We start from the raw sequence: 20,066 nt of genomic DNA, 5'->3' as shown, positions 1-20,066 counted from the left end.
CTTACAAAAATATAATATAAGTTACAATTTCTTAAAATATTGGTGCCAATTAGCCACATTGATTCTAACATTTTAATAGAAATTTTAACAGTTGCAACCTGTAGACCCCAATAAGATTAAGTGCTTTAAGTTTAAATTAAATATGATAAGTTAACATCCAGCCAAACAAACATTGGGGTATAGTATAATTTTCCTAATTAATTTTTTTTTTAGAAGATTCCTAATTGAGCCCACTCATTTGTTGAACAATTATTCAATTACATATTTTTACCTTTCAAAGTTAACGCAATGAAATTATATATGCATGCCGATATAATGATGGCAACTTTGCCTTCACAAACATATATGGAGATCAGAATTTCTCCAGCCAACTATCTTAAAATTTACATACATAATCTATTATTTAATCGATTTGCACTTCAACATTGTAACGATACGTACACAGACTGACTTAAATCAATCCTCGAGAAAATACTACGACGAGGTAGCAATGAAGGCATCCACTTTGGCGTTGGTCGTCCTCGACAAGAACTTCATGCAAATGGGAGGCTTCACCTTCGCCAACGCGAGCACGGACTGCGGCAAAGTCCAAAGCCCATCTCCACATATCAATCCAGCCGCAACCGCGGGTGCAAGCGCATCGGCCTCAGCCTTGTTCACAGCCTCCCACACGAACAACGCCAAGCTCCCCAATGCCATATCAATGGCAAAGTACGGCCCAACATAGAATGGTATCGCCATCGCCATCGGGATCGGAAAAAACCTTGCCGCCTTCTTCGGCACAAGATCTCTCACCAAGTTAATCAAAATGGCAGCGGCAAAGAACACGTAGCAGAGAGTTAGGCAGTGCTTGGGCAGAGACGAGAAGCCGTCGACGCCGAGTATGGCCATGTTACGGAAGACAATGGCGTAAGGCGCCGGGTACTCGCTGCCACTCGAGCCTATGTCTCTGAACGCCTTGTAGAAGAGCCAGAAGACGCAAGGAGCAGTGACGCAGCCCATCGCAGTGCCTATCACTTGGCTGACGAACATCGACCTGGGCGAGGCGAGAGTTAGGTAGCCAGTCTTGAAGTCCTGCATCAAATCCGCAGCGGTGGAAGTGATGTTCATCATCACCCCGCACGCCGCGAGACCAGCTAGCACGCCGCCGTCCGAGGCGCCGGCCCAGGCGCCGATCGTGAAGATGGCGAGCTTGCCGTAGGTGGACGCGAGGGACCAGTCTGTGAGGCCCATTCCGTAGGCGTTGCAGAAGGCTAGCACTGGGGCGAAGACGTAAACGACCAGGATGTAGTACCATTTCAGCTGGGGGAAGATGTGGGGGACGGTGGCGATCGAGACGGCGGCGACGGCAATGTAGCCGGCGAGCGAGAACGATTTTGGTATCTGGTCTTTGTAAAAGAACTCGAGGCGGCGTTCCTCGTCCAAAGAGATGGTGGTGGGATGATCGTCTTCGGAGACAGGAATCATGGCCGTGGATTTCTTGCTCCGGAGAACGGAGGTCAGGGCGGAGACCGTCCGGATGAGGACCTTGAGGAAGTTGTAGATGCCGTCTCCAAGAATCACGGAAATCATTATGAATACCTGCAACACGAGCGTACGGAAGAAATCAAGCTTTTAGAGTATCATTACATTTTTTAAGATCAAAATACTTTTTCCTTCTTCTTTTTTTATCAGGAGTCTACACAATCTTCCTAAGAAACAAACTACATTAAGTCAGATAAAAATCTATAAAATATTAACTCTAATGTTCACCGAGAGAATTCAACCTATGACCTCCCTTGTATACCTGGTATCCTTTCAAGCCACTCATACTAGTAGATGGGAGATCAGCTGAATACCAATTTCCCTTTTGATTACCGATGAGAGGCCACATGATGCCCCATGAGAGAATAGCCCCCAGAAGAAGAGATATGTTCACAATGTAAGGGCAGATCATTCCAATTCCAACATAACTAGCAGAGAAATCAAAGAAAAATCTACAAAAGAAAAAAATAAAATGTACGTCATTGATTAAGATCAAGCTTAGGTCATGACGAGTTAAAAATTAATTCATAAGTAAGAGCTAGATGCGAAGGCTCTGCATCTCACTTGTTTTGATAGGCTTTAAGGCCCAAGGTTGGGAAGGCTTGGAATCCACAGTCATCTCCAGCAGTGTAGAACCACTGGAAAAATCCCCACAGGAAACTAAAGAGGAAGAACTTACCTAGCGTCTTTACTTGCTTCCTGTCATAGATCAAGAGAAACATGAAAAATCTAAAAAAAATTACATGAAATTTTTCATGAAGAAATCGAGTACTTAAATTTAAAGTATAGAAAATTAATTAAATCAAAGTCAGGAAAAACTATAGAAAGGCAAACTGTAATTTGCTCCCTTTTCTTTACTTTGCCAGCTTGTCACCCAGAGGTGTATGGAAGCCATTGATGAGGAAAGCAGTTGCAGTGCCACTGGGATATATCAGCTTGTAGTCGACGATCATAATCTGAAACAAAAAAGATTCGTTAGTTGACGAACTGTAGAGTGCTGTCAAATAATTGCATGGATTGATAGAGTGAAATAGAATTCAACCTTTCTGAGGGGCACTACGGCAAAGAGGCCAAGGAAACTGACAGTGAATAGAAATCCAATCATCCATCCTAGCTTTGGGTTCTTTATATTCTGGGGATCGTTTGCTTCTGATGCTTGTTTGGCGATCGTTTCACTCATGGCAAAGAGGTAAGTGCCAAATCCACCTGCAAAATATTTCAATCAGCAAAGGGATTTGATGGAAATAAATAAAGGAATCAAACCGAAAGTTTATTAAATTTGTTGTCATAGCATAACATTGCAATCTTAGCAGCTATGCGTGCAGCATTGCTGACGTAAGGTTGGAGATGGAAGCCAAATACGTACCCAATATAAGTCTGGCCCACCAACTTACCTCCGCTAGATCGGCCTTCCATATATAGAAATCACGCTAAGTATATTTAACCTATTGTGACCAATTTCTACGAAAAAGTCAACCCAGTTATCCAACTTAATTATTTAATGTATTACGAAACAGAGCTAATCCCATTCTGTAGTCTATTGGCTCTAAAAAAAGAAACTGATCAGTTGTCTAAAAGAGCAATGTTCCGATACAAACTAATATATTATTAAAAAATTGATCCATTGATCAACTAAAGGGATGTATGTAAGATAATTTATATCGATGACTTGAAAATAGAGGGTGTAAATCAGAAATAGATGAAAAGATTTAATTTAATTTAATGAAAATTCCCCTTTATTCTACCTGGAGTTTTATTTTAATTTAATTTATTTTCATATTTACAGATTAAACCCTATATTGATCACATATTTACAAAAGAAAAAAACTTATCTTATACATTTTACCAAACAAACCTGATAGTAGTATGTCTTTTGCAACTATTTCGTAAATAGGTGGGGGCTGAATTGTAAATAGCAAAATTTTAAAAAGTAAACTATAAAAATATAAAAAAAAAAGTGGGGGTGATGATGAATTTTTTGTTTGTTGGCCACAGAAGAGAGTGCGAACTTTATTATTATTTTATATTTTTTTTAAGATTTAAAATAGAGAAATAAAATAAAACTAATTTATTCGTACAAATTTAAAAAGTGATCGGAATTTTCAGTTAATTTTTTTTAATATTATTTAATCTGAACGGTTAAATTATGAGAGAGAAATTTATAATTTTTATTGAATCAGTTGCCTATAAAAAAAATCCAAGCAAAATCAGCAGCATGTTAATATATATCTCGCCCATAAACTCTATCAGAGGAACAGCTAAAGAAAATATTGAGGAGTAACGATATGCTTTTAAACACTTTGCGGACGTTTTACGAATATTTAGCGTGTAAAAGGAGCAAGTAATTTGTTTTCAGCTCTACTTTTACCAAAACTTATATAAAATTTATAAAAGAGAGAGAGAGAGAGGGAGAAAAAGAAAGACATGAGCTTACCGCTGAAGGCGATGTCAGAAGCAGCAACGACGCAGGTCTGGATAACGGTATTCTCCTGGCGGGTGAACGGTAGCTTAAGAAGACCGACCCGCTCCAACGCCTTCGTCCACGTCTGGAGGAAGAAGTACCCCAGCAGCCCCGCGGCGACGTTGATGGAGGGGATGATACCCGTGGTGAGGCCAAACTTCATCACGATGACGTTGAACAGCACCGACAGCACTAAGCTCACCGCGAAGGCTCGGAAAGTGAGCTGCTCCCTCCACCCCGGTACCCGTTTCCCCTCGAACGCTCTCTCGATCGACGCCGTCGTTTCCCCTCCCGTTTCCTCCCCCTCCTCCTCCTCTTTCGACTCGCCGCGGTGCCGGTGCCTCAGCTCGCTCGCCTCCACCATCTCCTCGTCCCCGCCGCTCGCTCCCGCCTCGGGATTGGCGCCGTCGTGGATCCTCATGGCGATGGAGTCCCTCTGCTTCCTTGTTGAGTGTGGGAATGTGTATTTATCAAGTATCGACTAACGTCTGATGTGGATCGGACGGTAGATACTGATGATAGAGAAATGGGCGGGCCGTATTGTGTGGCTGAGTTTAACCGGTTTACCGTATTGTGTGCAGTCGCATCTGGTCTTAATCTCAATATCTAGGGCAGTATGTAATGTAAAAGGAATCATCTATCGGCGATGAGGATGTGTTGATTAATAAGTTTTATTTTGTTATGATTATTTGAGAAGTAGGACGAATGGAGAGCCACGGCTTTTCCAGTCCGAGAGCGAACTCAAAAGGGACAGTCGCGTCGGCCTTCTGTAAATTTCGTGCCATTTTCTTTCAAATGCCGTTCAATCTGGGCTCTAGCCGTTGTCTTTTACCAGCCGATTCAATTTGGCCGTTGCTTTTTTCGTGGAAAATTCTTAACCTTAGTCACGGTATCATCATGCACATCTAATATTGTCAACATTTTAGTTCATAATTCTCGGGAGATTATGACTCTTTAACAAGAAAAATTCTCATATTTATTTGGCTTAAATTAGACATAACTATAAATAGAACACAAGATGGAGTTTTCCGAAGACTCATAAAATATAAAATAAAGTATGACTCATCTACAATAGGTTTAGCCTATAAATAGTGCAGCAAACCACCAAAGGGTAAGCCCAGAAAATACATAGTTAGGAATAGAAGAGGAGGAGAAAGGGAGTGAAGAAGGGGAGATCGCAGCCGTAGGGAAAAAGAAGGAGATGTCAAGCCAAGGCTGTCGACTGGTTGTCTGCAGATGAGCCAACGCAATAGTTGAGGCCGTGAGAAAACAAAGTGGTAGATAGAACTGGAAATAAATGAGGAGCTATTGTTAACAGTGAGAATATGAGGGCATGAGAAAGTAAATTTCGATCACCGGTGGCCAGTCTCTGATCAAAAGGTACACATAAAACACCAAGAGGGGTAAGAGAATGTGACGGGTGTTAGGATTGTCAATGAAGCATGAGGCCTCTAAGGATGGGTCTCCCAAACCAGCGCAAGACGTTTGCCTCCAGGCGAACTTAATTAAGAATGATAGAGAAATGAGTGGACTGTTTAAAATTTTTCTACGCTAATAATTAGCTCCAGGTTTCCTATTTTTCTGATTGTTAGCTTAATCGTATCTATCTGAACCTAAGTAAAAAAATAAAAAGAATATTACATTTTAGTTAGGCTAAATTTTAAATTGTCTCATGAACTTTTGTTTGTATCATTTAACTCCTATCCTTCTAATCTATGTCTAGCCATTAGTGTTTTTTTCCTCCAAAATTAAGGATGAAAATAATCTTATATTAAAGCTGTTGAACTTCTGATCAATTTTGTATTGTCTTATTAAAAATGAGAAGATTAAGAAAGCAAATGGCAAATTTATTTATAAAAAATATACTTATACATCTATTTCTTAATTATTTTCTCCTCTCTACTGTCTATTGCTTAAGAAATTTAGAACGGTCCAATTTGTATCAATTTGCTTCTGAAGTAGTAGAAATCTCGCTATACGGTAATATTATAATATAGTTTAGATGAAAAGTGATTCTATTTTCTCTTTGGTGATAATTTTTAAAGAAAATATCCAACAACAAAGCCACATTTCATTATGTTTTATTTAATTAAAGGGGGTTAATGTGTTACAAAAAAAAGAAGTAAGGTCTCTCTCAAGGTATACTCCTAGTTACATACCTTTTGAGTTTTTTTTACCAGACTACTTACTTTACCAAATTTTATTAACCAAAAGAAATAACACCCTAAATTTAATACTGAGATGAATTTATGTTATTATAAATTTAATACTAAGAAGAAACAGAGACACTTCGATCAATCAAAGCACTAAACATCTCATGTTGCTGAGATTATTGGCAGACAACCTTCTCTATCACCTTTACCTTCTTTCAATTATAGCCTACCTTCTGTAGGAAAACTTCTACTATTTCAAATGAAATTGCTATGAATTATATTATCATTTACATATTGTTTTTGGATCGGTGCGTTCATGTTTCGGCTCTATTGTACTGGGAATTTAAGGACGATGATCTTAAACTAGATTAAAACAAATTATAACTTTTACTACTTATTTGTTATTTACTGACGGTTTGGAACTTTGGATGAGATATAAGTGCAGAAGAATAAGTTCATACACTATTTAGGAATCCTGTAATTTAAAAAATGGTCAATGTGAAACTCAATTAAAACAGTGGAATATGCAAGAAAATTGATGGTGTCGAATGGGATCAAGATCCAAAATGCAGAGTGCAAATGATAATAAATTTAAAATACTGGGTTTAATTTGTATATTGGTACCGGTGCTATCCGTACAAACAATAATAAACATAAAATGCAGGGTGGTAAATGAAAGATGTAGAAATAACGCAGGTCGGCAGGAGGTTTGAACACCAAACCCAATCTGATCGGACTCGAACCCGACCGACCGCCAACCCACTGAGTCCATTTTACGAACCACAAGATATTTTTCGATGTAATCAAATCGAGCTCCAAACCGAAATATATAAAAAGATCGATCGATTCGTGTGCGTGTATGGCTTATCTTTCCTTGCAGTCACGGCGAATTCCTCAATCTAATCCACAGATATTAATTCTCTACCTTTCTCTCTATCTCGGCCATGGCTTCTCTCCCGTCTCCCCGCATCTCGTTCCCGTCTTCTTCGTCGCACTCCGATCCAAACCCTAAAGTGTTCCCCTCAAGAACCCCAAGGTTCCTCTCCAATCCATCTCGCTCGTCGCTTCGCCGGTACAAGAGAGCTCCTCCTCGCCGTTCCAGGGGTTCCGATCGCTTACTCTGCCTCTGCCGGAACACTAATTCTAGTGACGACGATTCCGGCCGCCGGAGATGGGATTTTCTCCTCGGCGATGTCGTCCAGGGCGCCGTGAAGAAGTGGGGGGACTACGTCAGCGCGTATTGGAATTCTGCGCCGAAGAACGTGCCGGTACCTGTGGCAGTGGATAATGAGGAGGAGGAGGAGCAGGAGGAGGCGGTGTGCGAAATGGAAGAGGTGGAGATGAAGGAGGGTGTATTGGAGGAAGTGGAAGGGAATTGGAGCTGGGATAGGTGGAAGCGGCACTTCGGTGAGATCGAAGAGAGCGAGAGGCTCGTCTATGCTCTAAAGGTTCTCTTGCTTTCGACGTTTTTTATTTGCGTTCTTTCTTGGTAGTTACTTTTGCCTGCGTTACACACTTGTGATCCCATTTTTATGTGTAGTTGCTTAGACCAGTGTATAATTTTTCAATGATTATCTAGTGTAGTGATAGATTCTTTTGACTTGATCGGTTATTTTAGAAAATCTGTACGGCTTATTGGATGTCTCAAGTTAACTTTTAAGGTCTCAAAACCTTAAGTCAGTTGATTGAGTTCATCGTTGTGTTTATTCAAATCCTAGTTGTGAGTTTCATTTAGTCAAATTCTTGAAACACCAGGTTACCATCTTTATGCAGAATGACCGGACCATGAATATTCTTGTGTAACTTAGTTTTTAGTTTAAATTTTACACATTTATTCTGTCTTCTTTTAATCTAGTATTGCTGTTATGTCTTTGCACAGCTGTTTTGTAACCACATTATATGAACTTCTTTATAAACAAATACTCTTTGAAAGTCATCTTTGTTTCTTGCTGTTGAACAATCAAAATAAATCTGAACCTCCTATTGATGATATAATTTGTTTCAGTCACAATTACGTGCTGCCGTAGCCAGAGAGGATTATGATGATGCTGAGGAGCTGAAGCTGGCAATAGTTACAGCGGAAAAATATGATGCTGTGGGAAAAGCAATTTCTGACATGAATGTAAGAAACTCACACGACTTCTTTATGTGGTTGATTACCTTGCCAGTCTGATCTTTTCTGTCGCTACAGCGAGCCGTAGATGAGGAGCGTTACAGTGATGCAGCTTCCATTCGAGATAGTGCTGGTACAGGACTGGTTAGTTAACTTATTAAATGCTCCTTTGAATGTCTGTAGATGCAGTAGTTATCAGAATTACTTTTACAACCTCAATAATTTTTACTCTGCAGTTGTTAATTTATTAAGTATTACGAAAATATAAGGAATGTGTAGACAAGGTATGACATGTAGTGGGTGGGAAAAGCAATTTCTCACTACACCAGAAACAGTGTTATAAAAGCGGCAGTGGCCGCCTTGCCCGCACACCGGCTGCCCACTAACAGGAAAAGCAGTGAAGGCTTGGTGGGCGGGCCGTCAAGTTGCGTGGCTGGCCGGGCGGCCCACTATAGTGTCCGGGCGGCCCACTATAGTGTCCGGGCGGGTCGGATATTAATGGGTCAGGTTGGGTGGTACTAATCCATTTAAAACAAGACCCATTCCACTGTTTTCTTCTCTCCCTTACTTTCGATTTGAGCCCTAAAAGATCATACCATCGTCTCCCTTCCTCTCGATCGTTTCCGAGTGGCAGCAAGCGAGGTAGCACTCAAACCAATTTATTCTTCTCTTTTTCACCTTTTCACTCTCCTTTATTTCTTCTTCCAAATGAAGCTCTCATGGCCAGTTGGCTACCTCCCGGTTTGGGTGCCGAGAGTGAAAGGCTGTATAGAGTGAATTAGCAGCAACATTTTTTTTTCTTCTTCTCTTTCTCCTTTAATATTTTTCTTCTTCCCTTTCGCTGTTGGCTTTCTTCGCTTTCTTAATTGCTATAGTATATTCCCTTCTCTAATTAGCAACAATAGCTAATTAGTTTGCTAATTCAATAGGTAATCTGACAGTGTTGATTCCTTGGCTCCTTACTCTTGAATAATTAAACTCTTGAATGTAGATTTCTTTTACTGTTTTTGAAAATTTGCTATATTAGTAATTATTGTTAATCTGTTATGCTAGAGAAATTAATTGATGTGAACTTGTTATGAGTTTGATAATTTTGAATCTTGATCATATCTTTGTTTTGGATATTTGGTTGTGATTCTTGTGAACTTATTGTTATAGTTGTGAACAGTGAATGATGATTATATTATTTGATATTTTGGTACAGTACACTATTACAAATTTTATATATAATATATTACTATTGAGAATTTATCATATGTAATTATTTTTAATTTTTTTGATATAAAAATTGCTAGACTGCCTTGTCACCTACCTTATCATCTGCGTTCTGTCTCCTGGCGTTAGGCAGTAGGGCGATTGCTTGCCATCTGCGCCCACCTTTTCAAAACATTGGCCAAAATTCTGAAGTACTTCTATCTAAGGGTATAATTACTAAGTTCTAATCAATCTAGAATTGAAATTAGTTTCCAGCCTAATTATAAAATCAAGGTTGAATTGAAATTAGTTCATTTCAAGCTAGTTTTGAGCTTGAGCTTAAATGAGCTAATCAATAATCATTAAGCAATATCAATATAAGCTTAGTCAAGCTTGAATTGACTCGAGCTATTGAATCAAGCTTGAAATAAGACTTGATTCAATGATGAAGGTATAAGAACTAATATAGTAATAATATGAGCTAGATCTAAAGATTCATATTAGTCATATATACTATGTATTATATTATATTATTATTTTTTCGATATTTATCGAGTCTGACTCATGATCAAGTTTGATTTCGAGCCTATTCTGCATATCAAGCTTGAATTGACTCACTTTGGAGTCGAGCTTGAATGAGCCTTTGCTAGTCGAACTCGAGTCGGCTCGATTATTTTGACAACCCTACTTCTATCCACAATTCTAAGTTCCGGTTTCGGCTTGGTTAAAGAACAAAATGTTTCAGTTGATTTTGGTCGATTCTGGTTTTAATTTCGTTGTATTGATTTTGGATTTCTTTTAATAAATTATCTTTTTAATCTTATTTTTCAGTTTATCACACAATATTTAATAGCATTTAAGTAATGAGGTTGCTATTGAATTAGATACAAGTTAGATTCAAGTCAAATTTAGCTTTGAATCTGAAAAACATACTTAAAAAAATTATTATTAGAGTTGTTTGGGTTGGATGAAAGTTTTGGGGGATATATCGGATTGGACAGAATTGGAACGCGAAACGTTTTGGCAAACGTCTCGGTTTCGGACAAAACTTGAAACCATGCTTTCATCGAAGGAGAGTATACATGTGTTTGGATTATGAGCTGCTTCTTCTCGAGGTCGATTATAAGTTTTCTCTTTAAGATTGCACGAGATTAAGCCCTGTAGACATTTTCACTTGCAGTGCACATAAACAGTTCTACAATCATATATCAGAAAATAATAAACTATTCTGATATTTGTGATATTCTTTCTGTTTATGAGGCATATATTTATTTCCATGATGACATACTTCATGTTAGCTATGAGTTGCGAGATGTTTTCACAATTGCACAGATTTTTATCTAGGTGTCTGTCTTAGGCATAGTAGTTGCCTTTTTTCAAAAGGTTGATGGATAACCAGCTTTACCTAGGCTTTCAATAGTTTAGCCTGTTTGGATTGTTAGAGGGTGGTACTTTCTTGGGATGCGGGGTTGGTGATTTTTATTTCAAACTATTCGGAGCCGAAAATATATTATAATGGACATGGTTATCCACATATAATACTTGGGGTTAGATACAAACATTGCAACATGGTCACAAGTTTCCACTTTTTCTATTTTTGACTAGTATAAGCATATGAGATCTGTTTCTCCTTGAACGCTAATTAGATGTTCTCGAGTCGCATATACAGTGTTCCAAGTAACAGTGAGGAGGTCTGATAGATCTCACATATGTACACCTAGTCACCTATCATTGATGGGAGGTTTGGTGCGCTGGTAAATCCTCTTTCTGTACGTGCATATAATTACAATTATAGGAGTAACTATTTCTGCTTTCATGCAATTTTACACTGTTACCCCCTTCCAAGCACCCTCATTGCATGATATTTTTCTACTGTTCATGGGCAAAACAAGTGCATTTGAATTTCAAGATCATTGGTGGTTCTTTAGAATAATAATAAAAATCTATTTCCTGCTAACCGTAATTATAATTTTAACAACATCATATGATATTAAAATTGATGCATAAGAAATCGGTGATTGATGTGGGAATAATATTAAAGTAGATTTATTTATTTGGATTTCATGTCTTACTATTATAGGAAAAGGATTAAAGCTGCTATACTTTGTAAATAATATGTAATCAAGAGAAAGTTCTTGTGGCTACATGACTTACATTCGTTTTACTATTTTTTTAAAAAATTATAATTTTTGTCAACTTCGTTTGATATTGACATTCTGTTAGCTTTCAATCTTGTTAAGTTAGTCTACTAAGCAGTTTATTATTTACTTGCCCAGGTTTCATGTAAGTACCCCAAACATACTTTTTTCGTCATCTTAGTTTTGTACATTTAGATTAATTTACAAAATACAAGATGTGTTATATTACCCTTGTAACTAAATTTGTTTATTTCTCACCATAATGTAAATTATTTTCCTTCTTGATTTTGACATGACGTTAAATATGGATAGTGATCTTGTTTTTCTTTTTCTTTAGGACATCTTGTTTTTAATCCTCCTGAGAGGCCATCTCATAACTATTTATCATTTCCTTCCCTCTTTTTTGATTAAAAACTAAAGGTTGTTTTATTGAAACACATGTAGGTAGGGTGGTGGGCTGGCGTTTCAGAAAATCCTGCTGATCCTTATGGTCAAATAGTTCGTATAAGTGCTGAATATGGAAGATTTGTGGCAAAAAGTTATAGCTCCAGGTATATCATGTTGATTCTAGATAATGGTTGCTTACATTCTTGAAACAACAAAGTTAATCACACATGACATAATGAAATGAAAAGGTAAACAGAGAGTTTCTTTAGGATTAACTGTTGATTCTGAAAGGAAAGGAGATGAGAGAACATATAAATCAACTAATAAATGAAGACACCCTAAATCAAGAAGAGATAAGGCCAATACCACTGCTTGATTCTATGGATTAATACAGAGAAAGTAGGGAAATTGGTCCTTTGTTTTTCTGTATTTAGAACTAGCTTCAAACAAAGTTGGTGATAGAATATGGAGGTGGAAAAAGCATCACTTACAGAAATTGACAAGAATTTAGAAGTAGTGCATGGAAAGGTGGATTTTTTATAATTTATTATTCAATGAAAATCATAGAGATGAGTTATTTATTAGGGTTAAATACATTTTACTCCTATATTATGGGTGAAAATCACTTCACCCTTTGGGTTTCGTTTTGTATCACTATACCTTTTTACATTCTTGACTAAATTGTAGCTGTAGATTTTTCCTCTAAAGTTGGTGGCATCCATGCCTCTTTTAATTTAAAGATTGTTACCAGTTTGAATAAAAGTCACTTTGCTCTCCTAACTTTTGTTTTATATAAGTAAGTCACCTTGAACTTTATTTTGGAATTCATATGTATTTAATAGGAAGTAGAGTCATTAAGTTAATTTGTTGTCTCTTTTAATAGCATTAGTTTTTGCAATTTAGTCAAAGGTGCAAGGAGGTGTAGTGATACAAAACAAAATTCAGGGGGGTAAAATGATTTCATCTAAAATATAGAGGGATAAATTGTGTTCAAGTCTACTTTTTGATATGATGTAACCGAGTTACATCTAGTATGTGGGGTAGCACTAAAATTTATTGGAGATGGTGAACTCCTATAACAAAAAGATTGTGTAAAGGTTAACACTAAAGTTTCTACTTATTTATGTTGTTTATGTACAACTAAACTAGATATATTAAAAAAAAATGTCCTACCAGTATCTCTTTTCTTTGCTAACAACTAAACAATGTTTTTTTTAATCGACAAGCTTAAGATAGGTTTGAAGTAAAAATTGAAATCATGAAGAAGAAACCTTGAATCTAAAGTTTCCACTTTCCAGAAGTAATTCTAAGTCAAGAGTATATTAATCATGATTTTGTTCTTGGAGACATCATCATAGGTAATAAAATAGAAAATAAAAAATTTCACACTTGCATAATATTTGATAATTTTCAAACAGATCTTTGTCTTTCCCTAATAAAGTCACTGTTGCTTCACGAGAAATCCTCTTTGAGTGAACATCCATTTTTCATGAAGATCCTGGAATGTAAAGTCCTTTAAGTATATCTAAAATACTAGTTCCATCCTTCACTACTAATGGGAAATCAGCTATTCTGCCTTATTTTTGTTAATGAAATGTAATGTAAAGTACCTTATATCCCTTTATGGGTTGTTTCCTGTTTATATGAATTAACTTGGATGCCCTTTTCCCTTAATTTGGATATCTAATGGTCATTACTGTTTTAAACTGCTATCCTATCTGATAAGGTGGAATGTTTGATTCATGACTCATTTATCAGCATGTAAACAATTTTGAGAATAATTGATTAAAGGATTTCTAATGTTTTGTTTGTTATTATTTATGAATAATTTTAATTACTTACTTAATCTCTGATTTAGTCCTAAAAGTGGCATTACTTGCTTTGATTGGTGAATAGCTTTTTACTGCTATATCTGCAGGCAGATAACTTCCTGCAGTCCAGGCATTCCTCTTTTCGAAATTTATCTCACTGAAACAAATGGAGAATACAAACAGCAGGTACTTAATGAGATGTCTATGTCATAAATTTTGTGTCTTTTTATTTACTCTGAGTTGCTATTCACAGGGAAATATCTGTTGACAGTTCACTAAATTGGAGCTTGTCAAAGTGACTAGGTTATCATAGTCCTTGGGAAATTCAAACCCATAAATGCCTAGATACTTCTAGGCTAACTGTTTAGCAACTTAGCAGCTGGCCAATCAAGGATGAAAAACAGAGACGAGAAAACAAGAGTCAAGAAGACAAAGAAATAGAAAACTAAAGTGACATGAAAGTAGAGGTAAAGAGAAATGAAGAAAATAAGGTATATCATATATATAACTAAACTTGATTTTAATGGATAAAATGGAAACTGAAAGAGGAGATGATTTTTTGTGGCACTGTAACAATGTGAAATAACTTAACTAGTGAGAGTAATAAGCATAACATTGTGCATGCAATGTGGCCTTTGAGAAGGTATTTTAATAGGTACAAATATTTTGATTCAGAACATTAGACATAAAACTCAAAGCTTTTAATACAGTAAACGGATTACTAGCAATTAGCTATAAAGATGTTCATGATGCATATCTTGATGCATTCTTTTTTCCAGTTATAGATATATATATCTATCAGCAAAGTTTAGGTAATGGGTTATAGCTACCTATTTACCTCGACTGCACCTTGGTAGTGCCTAAACAACCTGGTAACTTTTACACCATTGCAATGTCTAGGATATTACTGGCTATGCACCTAGGCACCTGCTTGTGACAATACTAGATACTCTAGATTTGATATGCCATATTCCTGATAGCAATATCAAGAGTTGATACTCTAACCATGCCCGGATTAACTTTGTCCCATAGAATGAACTTCATCTTACTTTGTACTCTGGAATTCTTAATAGAACTCTTCCCACAACCTGTTGTAATGTCTTGGTATAAAGTTCAATGTAGCCATGCATTTTTAAGAAAGATCATGTTGTCTATATGTATGAACTTATTTCTCGATCCTTTTCTGACCTGTGGAAGGTGCATTCTTTTCAGGCAGTTTACATGAAACCGGATAATAAAGAATCTGGCGAATTTTGGAAAATATCCAAAGGGAAATATGATGTTGGCGGTACAAGCCCTTCAGACAGTTCATTAGAAGGAAAAGCTGAGACGTACAATGGAGATGCAAACTCGGATGATGAGAGGGATGATGATGTGGACCTAACTGCTGGACTGGCTGGTTTGGAAAATCTGTCTCCAGATATGGTACCTATTATCAAGGTCAAGGTCTTAAAAGTGGTATCTACGGGAAAAGTAGATAAAGATTTTATTTCTAAAATTATTGATCAAATTTTGGAGGAAGATGGTGATGACAACAGTGTAGAGTTAGAAAGTAAAGAGCTAGATGATATTGGAAGTGAGAATAACATTGAAGAAACAGAAATTGATGCAGGACAGGAAGCTAGTGATGCTTCTGAGGATGAAAGTGAATTTCCTATAAAAATTTCAGTGGGTGCTATTACAGAGGAGGATGGCTCACCTAAAAATTTAGTTCCTGTCCCTGCTAGGTTAGAGAGACGAGATCGATTGTCATTTTCCTTATATGTTGAGCAAGATGATAAGAATAAAGAAGCTGGTGGGACAGAATTACTTGCAAAGAAAAATGATTCTCTACGTTCAGTTCCACGTGCTGCAGATCTTCTTATTCCTGATCTTGCTAAGGTTATCGGCAGAAAAAACAAAATATCTGTAAGGGTGGGTAATTCCTCTTGGCTATTTTTCCTTTTATCTCGTGCATGGCTAATTGAATATTTTATAAGACTGTCTAGCTGTGTCAAGTTGACCCTTTTATGATTTTACCTTTAATCATAGATATGACTGCTTCCTATTAATCCTAAATAGTATTTTGACCGTCCTGCACGACAGTCTTGCTACATTGACTTGCATCTTTTTATGTCACTCTATGTTTTGAATGTTTCACACATTTTCTTAATTAGTTTTGAGGTGAAGATAGGCATCATTGTCTTGAAAAGCTTATAACTTCACTGAATTTTGCAGCTTATGATAAAAGAGTAAAGGTGACTTTGACGCTTTAGTAATATTCAATGACATCAACCAGTTGGTCATAATCTTGTTCCCAATCTACATCATTTTATTTGAAGAAGTGATGTGTTTGCATCTGAATTCCCCATGGCATCATATAACCCAATTTTCGTGTTCTGATTTTGCGATGAAAAATAAAGTATATGATTAAAGACCTCGCTGACAAAATTTCATCTTACGAGAAAATATCTTTGATAAATTATTGGATTTAAAAATGATAAATAAAGCCTGAAGGCTGAACCATAGGCAAGAAAAACTGTAAACAATAACTAAAATTTGAATGTGAAGATACAATTAGTACAAATTTATTACCATACTGATAAAAACAGAAGGAATAATAAAAAGTATCCTTAGAAATACTTATGATAAATTAACTATGATGCTACATTTGAATCTGTGAATGGAAAAAAAAGCATGTAATTTTATACAAATGGCTATTTTCGATTGACTTATTTGCACTAACTATGCAGCTTGTAAATGTACTTTTCACTCTTTCAGCTCTATTTTTCTTGAAACTATTCTGTTTAGATTTGAAGAGATGCTGATCTATGTAGTATTGCATATTCTACTATTTCCTCCTATGATCCTATCCCATTGTAAAATAAGCTAGTGCTAGATGAATTACAGCCAACAAGTCTTGGACATGTCATTTCGTTCTCTTCTGCAGAGAAAGATTGATGTGGGGGTGTTGTAGTTGCCTTTTCACATCTTTTTTGAAGGTGAGATTGTATGCCTACTTGTATATATCTTTTGAAGCTAAAATTTGCAGTTCATTTGTTGTAGATACTTAACCGGGACGGAAGGTTTAGTAGTAAGAGAGCTCGTCAAGCACTTTCTGCAGTAACACACTTTAGCCGCATAGTGATACCAGCTACTTCAGATCCTCTTAGTGGTATGCCACTATGAATAACAGTTGGTCCACTTCGGTTGAATGTTTGTCAGCATTATTTGTGGGTTTTCTGGTATATTAAGTATATTAATCGAAAAGATATTTTCTCTGGTAGGCCTTTATGTTGCTGCGTCTGGATTTGACTCTGAAGTCCTCTATTTAAAACGTAAATTTGGTCAGTGGCAAGAGGATGATGCATCTCAGAAAAATATGAATTTAGAATTTTATGAGTATGTTGAAGCCATCAAAGTGACTGGAGACCACCTTGTACCAGCTGGTCAGGTATTCTGCTATTTCTCTTGATAGATCAGTTTCCAATATCTAATTAATGTTTGTTGCTCTAGTCTATATTGCGTAGTGGAGCTCTTGATGGTTGCAGAGTATTTCTACTTGCTTCTCTCAACCTGGGGAGATGCTATTATTTTTATCCTTTTTGTTTCCCTATTTGAGAAGAATATACATGTCTGCTATTTGTAGAAATAATATATTTTTCTGCCCCTGTGGAGCAGTTCACTTAATTCGACAACCTAAAGCATAATTTATGTTTGTACCAAGAGTTATTTAAAATTGGTGATCTAATTTTTATCCCATGGATTCACTATTGAAGAAACTTTTGATTTTCAACCAGTTGAAGCTGTCAGCTAAGACTAGTAAGCATAGTTTTATGTTTTTTATTTTTTTATGAACCACTAGTAACCATAGTCAAAGGTCTAGACATATCAATCAACAGATAACAAGGTTTCACAATTAATAGGATTTTAACCAGTTAAGTAATTATGACTTGTTATATACATATATGTGATGTCGTCTATTTTGCAGGTTGTCTATCGTGCAAAAATCGGCAAGCAGTATCAGCTTCCTCATAAAGGGATCATCCCTAAAGAATTCGGAGTGGTATTTTTCTCTAGTACGATAGTGAATTAATTATTCAAATGTTGCCTTAAATGCTTACATTTCGTCATGACTTAGGTTGCTAGGTATAGGGGACAAGGAAGGCTTGCTGAGCCTGGATCTGAGAATCCTCGGTGGGTTGATGGTGACCTCTTGATTCTTGATGGGAAGGTATATGTCTTCCTTGTATGTGAATGTATTGGTTTCTTTGTTATGAGGCATATTTTTAATGTGCATGTGGCATTGCACTCTAAATTTGCAGCACATTAGAGATGGCCCTGTTGTTGCATTCTTTTACTGGGGGCCGAATTTTCATCTTTTCGAATTTTACAATCGGTTGAGGCTCCCCGACTAGATTCTCACTCTATGATTAAGAGAGAAGAAGATGCTGACTGCAGACTCAAGGTAATCCATTTATAATATTGATTTTTTTAATATTTGCTGTGTATACGGCTTCTATTATAATACAAACATGTTTGAAAATTTTTATTTTCCACTTAATTACTATATATATTGCCTAAATCATTATAGTTGATAATTTAGTACTTTATCTTCTTAGTCAGATAAATCTTGGATGCTAAAGAAAATACTCAGAAGGTAGAAAACATTACAGAGTGCATTGTCAAGTTATGTTAACATTACGGGATATAACAATGCCCAGAGCTCCTTTAATGGTTAGTTTGAATGGCTAGGTGGCCAAGGGAGTCACTATCTCTCTCTTGACACAAGCACAAATTACAAATTTCCCCCAGTTGTTATGCCTTAAATCACGCTACCTCCCTAAACTTTCATATGTATCATTCTAGATTGATGTGAAAAATTAAATGATCGTTAATGAGGCTATCAAATTATCATAATATTTCTGTGATATAAATTATACCATTGTCTAAGTAGCTATGACATATAACTTTGAGGTGATTAAGATATTTGTTCCATGATGATGTATTTAAAGGGACGCATATGATGATAAAGAGATTATCATTTTTAAGTAGGAGAGATTTTTAGAGGGAAGAGGGGGGAAATGCAATTTGTTTTAAGTTTGAAGAATAGGATATGGTGAGTAAAAATTTAGGGGTTAAATACATCATATGAGTTTCCTTCTCATCTTGTTATATATTAGTTCATTTCTATTTATTTTTTGTGTGCATGTTTTTAGATCTGAAATTGTTGAAATATAGTTAGCATGGATAACATATGTGTCCATAGATTCTAGTCCTGGTGCATAAGCACCATAAGGTATCTTGTGCACCACCTTTTATTTGTCTCTAATATTGATAAACATGCAAAGAAATGAAGGTTTTAAATTTACTAGTTATTGTTATAGACAATTATGCTTGCCTGTAAGTCTGAAATTTCTTTTCTCCATCGAAAGGCAGGATATCTCTTCATTGTTTATATCAGAAAAAAATGACCCAAGAGAACTCTCTGTTTTTGGTAGAAGATAATAATTTTATTTTTGTTCATTCTTTTTTACATCTATAGAAATATGCTCTTCATTTAATTATGTACCGGAAATAATGTAATGTTTGTTCGCAGATATTGCCAAGTTAAGTTGAACGTTGGTTATGTTTTGCATGCGAGAATAGAAGGGGTCTAGCAAGCTCCAGTGGTCATAGTATCTTCTGAGCTTAATGGAGACTTGTCACCTGCTCGGCAATTCAGAAAGTCAGATATATTTTATTAAGACATGAACAGCAACCTGCAGAGGTTTTCTGTGGAACGAGAACTTCTTCCTCGAAGCTCGACATCGGAATGTGATTCTGAAGCCAAGAACCCAATGATGTGTATAGCTGTCTCGGAGCATCTCTTTGCGTCCATCTTCCTGTGCTGCCTTCATTTGCCTCATGATTTATCTAGTGTACAGTTTAAACTAAAAGCAAAATAACCTGTGATCCAAACTCATACAAGCAAAGAGTTATCCATCAAAGATGGTTTTTGTTCTTTTGGTATTAGTTAGTTGTATATGAAATTTAAGTTTTTCCTATATAGCCGAACATCTTTAAATCCTTTCTGGGAGGTGTTAACTTATGCTTGCCTTTATCATTCCTAGATTTTCTTGTTTTACGAGGAAAATAGAGATGTTCTTGGATTTGAAATCTGTAATCATACATGTTTTAGTGGTCATAGGTGGTAAGGAATCTTTCTTATTTCGTGTGTGCTTCAATGAAATTTCCTTCTTTTTCTTTAAAAAAGTATAGGAAATAATAACAATGTTATGCTTATGGAAGCATTTCAGATTCTCA

At 36.3% G+C, this 20,066-nt stretch overlaps 2 protein-coding genes across 2 annotated transcripts; one reads left to right on the top strand and one right to left on the bottom strand.

Moving 5' to 3' along the window:
* Positions 1-313: 313 nt before the first annotated feature.
* LOC140766999 (probable metal-nicotianamine transporter YSL12) lies at positions 314-4,439 on the bottom strand. The gene is made up of 6 exons (XM_073106734.1): positions 3,959-4,439; positions 2,567-2,730; positions 2,383-2,480; positions 2,089-2,223; positions 1,787-1,976; positions 314-1,581 (listed from the first exon to the last, which is right to left on the bottom strand). The coding sequence occupies exons 1-6, from the start codon at positions 4,404-4,406 to the stop codon at positions 475-477; spliced, it is 2,142 nt and encodes a 713-aa protein (XP_072962835.1). The 5' UTR covers positions 4,407-4,439; the 3' UTR covers positions 314-474.
* Positions 4,440-6,995: 2,556 nt separating this feature from the next.
* On the top strand, positions 6,996-19,834 carry LOC140766772 (protein EXECUTER 1, chloroplastic). Its single transcript, XM_073106412.1, has 12 exons — positions 6,996-7,586; positions 8,144-8,260; positions 8,330-8,395; positions 12,028-12,134; positions 13,889-13,967; positions 14,994-15,695; positions 16,827-16,935; positions 17,048-17,214; positions 17,752-17,826; positions 17,902-17,994; positions 18,086-18,228; positions 19,360-19,834. Exons 1-11 carry the CDS (start codon positions 7,083-7,085, stop codon positions 18,176-18,178), a joined length of 2,112 nt encoding a protein of 703 aa, XP_072962513.1. The 5' UTR covers positions 6,996-7,082; the 3' UTR covers positions 18,179-18,228; positions 19,360-19,834.
* Positions 19,835-20,066: the final 232 nt, after the last annotated feature.

This window comes from Typha angustifolia, chromosome 9, assembly GCF_048772165.1.
Source record: "Typha angustifolia cultivar Huaian chromosome 9, ASM4877216v1, whole genome shotgun sequence".
Classification (NCBI taxonomy): domain Eukaryota; kingdom Viridiplantae; phylum Streptophyta; class Magnoliopsida; order Poales; family Typhaceae; genus Typha; species Typha angustifolia.
Note: the sequence above shows the minus strand (reverse complement) of the source record. Positions and strands in the feature narration are given on the sequence as shown.

What these genes read in the sequence shown, in the direction of transcription:
- LOC140766999 (XM_073106734.1), bottom strand. Translation starts at nt 4,406, where the DNA reads ATGAGGATCCACGACGGCGCCAATCCCGAGGCGGGAGCGAGCGGCGGG. An exon ending in TTCTGACATCGCCTTCAGCG is followed by an intron (nt 2,731 to 3,958) that starts GTAAGCTCATGT and finishes AATATTTTGCAG; the next exon opens with GTGGATTTGGCACTTACCTC. An exon ending in GTGGCTTGAAAGGATACCAG is followed by an intron (nt 1,582 to 1,786) that starts GTATACAAGGGA and finishes CTCGTGTTGCAG; the next exon opens with GTATTCATAATGATTTCCGT.
- LOC140766772 (XM_073106412.1), top strand. Translation starts at nt 7,083, where the DNA reads ATGGCTTCTCTCCCGTCTCCCCGCATCTCGTTCCCGTCTTCTTCGTCG. An exon ending in GGCTCGTCTATGCTCTAAAG is followed by an intron (nt 7,587 to 8,143) that starts GTTCTCTTGCTT and finishes AATTTGTTTCAG; the next exon opens with TCACAATTACGTGCTGCCGT. An exon ending in ACCTTGTACCAGCTGGTCAG is followed by an intron (nt 17,215 to 17,751) that starts GTATTCTGCTAT and finishes TCTATTTTGCAG; the next exon opens with GTTGTCTATCGTGCAAAAAT.